This window comes from Lactuca virosa, chromosome 9 (assembly GCF_052849685.1).
Source record: "Lactuca virosa cultivar CGN04683 chromosome 9, Lactuca_virosa_CGN04683_v6, whole genome shotgun sequence".
Lineage (NCBI taxonomy): Eukaryota > Viridiplantae > Streptophyta > Magnoliopsida > Asterales > Asteraceae > Lactuca > Lactuca virosa.
The window spans coordinates 25,179,591-25,186,286 of record NC_136434.1 but is presented as its reverse complement, the minus strand read 5'-3'; the positions used below and the strand labels follow the sequence as shown (position 1 = coordinate 25,186,286).

The 6,696-nt window shown below is 31.9% G+C and overlaps 1 protein-coding gene across 1 annotated transcript; it reads left to right on the top strand.

Annotated features, from left to right (window-relative positions):
• The first annotated feature begins 4,904 nt into the window (after positions 1–4,904).
• Positions 4,905–6,404, top strand: LOC145135688 (transmembrane protein, putative (Protein of unknown function, DUF538)). The gene is made up of 2 exons (XM_079069942.1): positions 4,905–5,557; positions 5,907–6,404. Exons 1-2 carry the CDS (start codon positions 5,066–5,068, stop codon positions 5,970–5,972), a joined length of 558 nt encoding a protein of 185 aa, XP_078926068.1. The 5' UTR covers positions 4,905–5,065; the 3' UTR covers positions 5,973–6,404.
• Positions 6,405–6,696: the final 292 nt, after the last annotated feature.

The window sequence follows — 6,696 nt, the reverse complement described above, 5'->3', positions numbered from 1 at the left end:
TGCTGCTTCATGAACTGGTCTTGCATAATATCGAGGATCATGAGGTTTATCAGGGGTCTTTAAATTGTCGATTCATCACATACCAATTTGAAAACTTGTTTTGCTTCTTCGGGTTCCCTATGTTTCTTCTCGATATCCTCAATGTATTTAACTGCAAATTCTTACAGAATAAGGAACTAGCATCAACCTATTGGTTATGAAAAGGGCATCCAACCCAATCTAAATTAAGTTATATAGTTCTGAAAAGAAGAAGGAACAAAGCGAAGTAAAAACATTAAAGATTATTAACTATTTTTTCATTGAAGCATTTTATCGAACACATGGAGGCCATGACAGAATGTTATTGTTTGTAAACGAAAATTCAACTGACATACATAGTTAAGCTGCAGATTATTTCTTAGGTCTTTTCTGCGACAAATTCATTTGTATCTAAAATTTTGAAGTTCTGAAACTTAAATACTGGTGTACATCAGAAAAAGAAGGAAAAGGAACTTGAAATACCAAGAAAAAAGAATCAGTGTCTTGGGTTATCGGTGTAGAAGTATCAATTCGTGAACTTCTGACGTAACCCCCAAATCCAACAGCTGTAGCACCTGATGGTAGCAGCGAAGCTGCTAAACTGCTATCAATCGATTTCAAAATCATTAATTTAAAACAAAATTAAACAAAACATGTGCGCGTATCTTCTTGTGAAGGAAAGAGAGTCAAGTTTCTAATTGCCTGCTGCTGGAAGGACGAGATTTGCTTCTTGCTGCCTCTCCCTTCTGTCTACCCATCTTCTTATGACGAACAAACCTGGATTTTCGCGGTGGAAGACGGTATCGACGATGGTTTTTGTTGGCAATGATGGAAGTATGGAACGAAGGTTTTAAAAACCTGATTGTGGTCGACGATTTCAAGGCCTTCTGTGGTGATGGTGATGAAAACGATGGTTTTGTAGGGTTTAATTGATATCTTTATTTTAGGGGATATTAATTGAATAATTTCTTTTACCATAATTAGATGTGTTAAGATTACCAAAATACCCTTTTTATATTTATTTATTATTTAATTTTTTCTAATTTCTGATTGGTGCGTTCAGGAACACAATAGTTGTTAAAAACATTTGAACATATATATATATATATATATATATATATATATATATATATACATATATATATATATATATATATATATATATATATATATACACTAGGTTATAACCCGTGGAAACCACGGTTTACAAAGTAAAATAACATACTTGACAAATTAGTCAGCACTTGTTTTCAAGTCTATAACCTAATAAATCAACTCAATATAACAACATATGTGACCAAAATTAACTTCAACACCTAAAAATATAGATAACATCCTTCGAGCATTCCTTCAACCAACACTTATTGCCCAAACTGAAACATGGTCCCTACAAAAAAAAATAGCTCACTGTGAAACAGAGTTGAAGATTAAAGTTGTTTTAAATTACAAAATACATTTGCATTTATTGGTTAAAATAGTAACGTATTTTCATTTATGTGTTTAAAATAGCATTCCACTTTTCGTATTTTCTATTACAATGTTGTAAAACTGAAAGTAAGATGCTTTAATAAACAAATCATTGGAAGCAGCTTGCTATTTTTTGATAAAAAAATGTACTTAAAATTGGTTAAAATAGGCATCACTTTCATTATTTTATATTACAACCTTGTAGAGTTGAAAGTAAGATGCTATAATAAACAAATCAATGAAAGTAAGTTGCTATGTATCGTTTAGGATAAAATAGCAATGAAAAGTTTCAATTATGTGCTAAAAAACATCCCACTTCCATTTTGCCCTATGACAATGTTATAAAATTGAAAGTAAGATGCTATAATAAGAAAATCAATGAAGATATATTGATAAATCACGAACAGATCATAAAAACATAAAGCTAATACTAATACTATAAGTTTTTTAATAGACAACCACTCAAAAAGGATGCAAGTCAACTTTGACTTTTGCAGTCAAAAGCATCACCTTTCGAAACTTACAGAGAAAATACAAAAAAATGGCTAGTTGTGCTTTCATCATTTTTTTTAATTTACCCACACCATTAAAGGCTTGTACTTTTTGTTCCAAACCAAAAAAGGCAACTTCTGACACCAATAACTATTATAGTCTAGAGTAAAATTATGACATTAATCCATAAAATAATGCATTTAAAGATCAACTATTTAGTAAGCTCGATAATAGTACATAATATATGACTTTTTGGGCTTCAAAGTCTAAATAAATGTATTTTTCCATATAATCCTAAACTTTCAACCATCCTTTTTAATCTCTTACCAATAGAAACTCAAATTATTCATTGAACTTGTAAGATCTATATAAATGCATACTTCATGACGTTTATGGATTTATTTTCATTATTCTTTTTGTTTTCTCAATTCTCACAAAATAGAAGGTTAATTGGTTTTACCTTGATTGATATAACAATCTATGTTAATTAAACTTATAAAATTTCCTTAGAAACCTTTTTGGAACAAACAAATTATAACCTAATAAGGCACAAAAAAGCAAATCAACATTAAATTGCACTCCAGGCAATTCTACAACTTCCCAACCATCATTAGTACTGTCTATTGGAGCTAAAAAGCAAATCAACATTAAAAGCACTCCATACAATTGCACTATTGATGTACTAAATCTAAAAAAAGGTGGTCAATTTGCCCAATAGGACTATCCATTATCTATTCTTTTTTAATTATCCCAAAACAAAGAGGTAAAATGACCATTTTCTAAAATTCAACCTAAAAAAATATTCACCATCTGTTGAGAAAACACTTTTTAACATCAGAGCATTCTTATCCACTTATCATGAAAAATCAATATATCAATAGAATTGAACAATTGATCAAAATTTTGAAGGAAAAAAAAAGGACAATATGAAAATAGCATCAAACCGTCCTGTACCATGGTTGCCCAAATCACCAAGTAACCAACAAACTAAATGAAACCTGGAACCAAAATTTAGAAAAAGAGTAAATGTTGATGTTATGACTTTATCTTATAGCAAATGATGGAAAAACTCATATCAAATCCTTACAAGCCTAAATATGTGTATGCATATGACACAGGAGATAAGAGAAATATGTTAATGAAAAACAGGCTTGAATGAAAAACAATCAAATATGGTGACAAAACACTTCAATTTTGATTTCAAATAATGGAACCACAATGATTAAGCATAAAAAGGGCATAACTTCGATGAAATCCGTGAAAGAACTATGCATGTTAACTGAAATAAGATAGCATTCAGGGAAAAATAGATTATACCCTTCAGTTATTGGGGTACCCTTTATTTACTTCTTTGGGATGATTCTTTCAATAAGCAAATTGCACAAACTATTTCCATTTCTACCCTTTTTCATCCCTACATAACATCTCTAGAACCTGACATGAATAAAATCAAAAAAAAAAAAATCTAAATGTTTTCTTGTTAATGGTACATGAAACATCTTTTACTTGCAATTAAAAAAGAAAATAACTAAAGCAAGATACTCAAATCGAATGATAACAGATCTGAGAACCAACACTTACAAAAACATCCAGATGGTTCATTGAAAGCTATGAAATCTGTTCTTCAAGGAAACATTTTCTGATCAGAAATCAGAATACAAAAAACAAAACCTAGGAACCAATATTGTAGGAAAAACCTCTGCTTTCTTTTATCCACCAAAAAAAACATCAATACCCTTACATATTCAAAACCCTAAAAGGAATTACACAAAAAAACTCGTTATTACATGAAATTGATTGAAAACCAGGAAAAAAAATGAAGACCACGAACCTGGTTATAAAAAAACGACGGTTTCCGTACAAATTGAACCTAGTTCAAATAACACAAATCTATTTAGGGCTAAAAATCGAACTTGGTTCAAGATTTTGAACTAAATGAGAGAGAGAGAGAGAGAGAGAGAGATTGTCATCGATTTCGAGAGAGAGAGAGAGAGAGAGATTGTCATCGATTTCGCTTCCCTCCTTTTAACATCGCTCGTTTTTTTGTTCTTGAGTAGGTTGTGATGATTGTTCGGTGGTGGCCTTGATGGATGGTTGTGATGGTGAAATAACAGTTATGAAAGTGTAGCAGTCGTGCTGATCATGGCTGAGCAGGGGAGAGGCTGTTGGCAAAGACTTAGGGTTTGTTTAGATATGGGGAGCGAATTCCATCGATAGGCACAAAAATATTCAAATCTTGAAATGGGATGAGGGTTTTCTGATGTGATAACCCTATCTTCGATGAATAGGGAACTACAAATAATCCATTATATTAGGAGATTTGATGTATATATGAAGCCCATCGAATTTTAAAATTGGAATGTATCAAGATTTCTAAAATCTGGCTAATAAATAGAATTCAAACTATTTTCCCTGATTTGTTGGGATAAACAATCTGTGATCGGTAATTGAGGAATATATGCAAATTTTGTGGGATTTGATTGATCTTAAGGTAGACTCAAAATGAGCGGGAATGTAAAACATAAGGTGAACTGAAACATGACATGTGGCATGAAGGAGGTGTAGAAAAAAGACATGTGGCTCCTTAAAGAGTCTTTTATTAGGAATATATATATATATATATATATATATATATATATATATATATATATATATATATATATATATATATATATATATATATATATATATATATATATCATTAAATCTAGAAGAAAAGGACTCAGATTATTCAGAATATGAACTCTTTTTTTCCTTAAACCAAAATCAAACCACACATAATTAAGCCAAAAAAACAGCAAAGAGCATACAATATAATTATAATTATTGTTTGGAAAATTAAGAATGTAATTGCACCACCAGCCACATGGCTACAGCTGATTGGGTGGAGGCGGCCCTCCTTACAAGGCCAATAATTGATCATTCTCCTAATCCACTCTGGATTCTTGCTGGCAACCCTCCGCCCCCTCTCCCCTTCAATTCCCTTAAACCCTAATCTTCTCATAAAATCACCAACACCTGAAGGCCTTTTTTCGCAACAATTAATCCCCAAACTCCAATGCCCTAGAAAACCCCACTTCAAAAAAATATGGCAAACATTCTTCTTCAACAACTTTTCATTAGCGCCCTTTTCACTCTCTCACTTTCAACTCATTTCTGTCTCTCATCCTCTAAACAATCGGCAACTATCTACGATATCCTTAGATCAAACGGATTACCAATGGGTTTGTTACCGAAAGGCATCACCAATTTCACTTTTGACGATTCGGGTCGGTTTGAGGTTCACTTGGATCAAGCTTGTAATTCCAAGTTCGAGAATGAATTTCACTACGATCGGAATGTTTCCGGCACGTTGACTTATGGCCAGATCGACGGAGTCTCGGGTATTTCAGCCCAGGATTTGTTCATGTGGTTTACTGTTAAGGAAATCCGGGTCGATATTCCCAGTACCGGTTTGATATATTTTGATGTGGGTGTTGTGCATAAACAGTTTTCTTTGTCTTCGTTTGATACACCAAGGGATTGTTTGGTTGCTACTATGTCTGTTAATAATCAGCTCATCATTCAGAGTGTGCCTAAGGTAAACAGAATTAAATTTTCTTTGACTTTCTTCTTATTTTGACTTTTTTTGCTATCGAGTTTTGATAATTTGACCACCGATTAGAATGTATTACAAGAACTTGAAATCTGAGTTGTGTAATATGTTCAATTTTGAAAATGGGTTAGCTTTGACTTTGTTGTTTCTCAATGCCATGTTCTTGATTTTCTGGATTAGAATTGGGTGTTGAAAGAATCTTTAAAACATCTTCTTTTGTTTATTAATAATCAACCAATTGCCTAATCAAAAGCTTGATTGACTTGGCATTCGAAATTTGAAAGCTTACAAATTGCACTTTAAGTAAAATTCTGATCGTGTTTCTGATTTTCAGAGGCTATCAAGAAAACTCCGGACCCCAAATCACCACCTTCAAGAAAATTTAATGGCAGTTTTGTGAATTTGAAGTTGTTGGCTGCATAAAGGTGATTAAATTTAAAATGGCACAATAGCTCAATCAAGTTATGGGTATTTCCGTTCCTTGTATGTACATGTTTTTTTCTAGAAGATCCGAAAATCTTGTGGTGTTCTTGGTTTTGGGTGTTCTTTATATATAATAGTATAGAGTCTGCAAACAAGTCGCAAATCGACATTTTTGAAAGGATATGAAGAACACAATGCAGAAGAATGTGAATTTTCAAAGTAATACATATTGGAGCAAGGGATCAAAGGTTGTATATCAGGTGATCATACGAGTTTATTTTAATTCATATTTAAAATCATAAAACCATTCGTTCATGTATGAATTCTGTTTTTGTAATGTTAAGTACTAAGTCATACCTACTTCTTGATCGAATAAATAAGAAATATATTGGAGTATATATTTTGTTTACATCATCAACCATTTACTACATGTTTCTTTACTAATGATGTATAAGTGGTGTATACTGTAAAAGTATTTAATGCATGAGTGATGTGAAATTTATGTAGAAAATTGTTGTGATGTAGAAATAGAGCTTAAAAGTGGGTGGTTAGTAGATATACTCACCTACTTGTGGCTTGCCAATTGTTGATTGTTTACTATATTTGTAGGTATCCACACAATTGGTTGTTGCTTCAGGTGCAACTCTACTTTCAAATTATATAAATAAGGGGAAGTAAAAGTATATTTGAGATTTTATTTA

Coding starts and splice junctions, on each gene's coding strand:
- LOC145135688 (XM_079069942.1), top strand. CDS start 5,066: ATGGCAAACATTCTTCTTCAACAACTTTTCATTAGCGCCCTTTTCACT. Junction 5,558..5,906: donor TCATTCAGAGTGTGCCTAAG/GTAAACAGAATT, acceptor TCTGATTTTCAG/AGGCTATCAAGAAAACTCCG.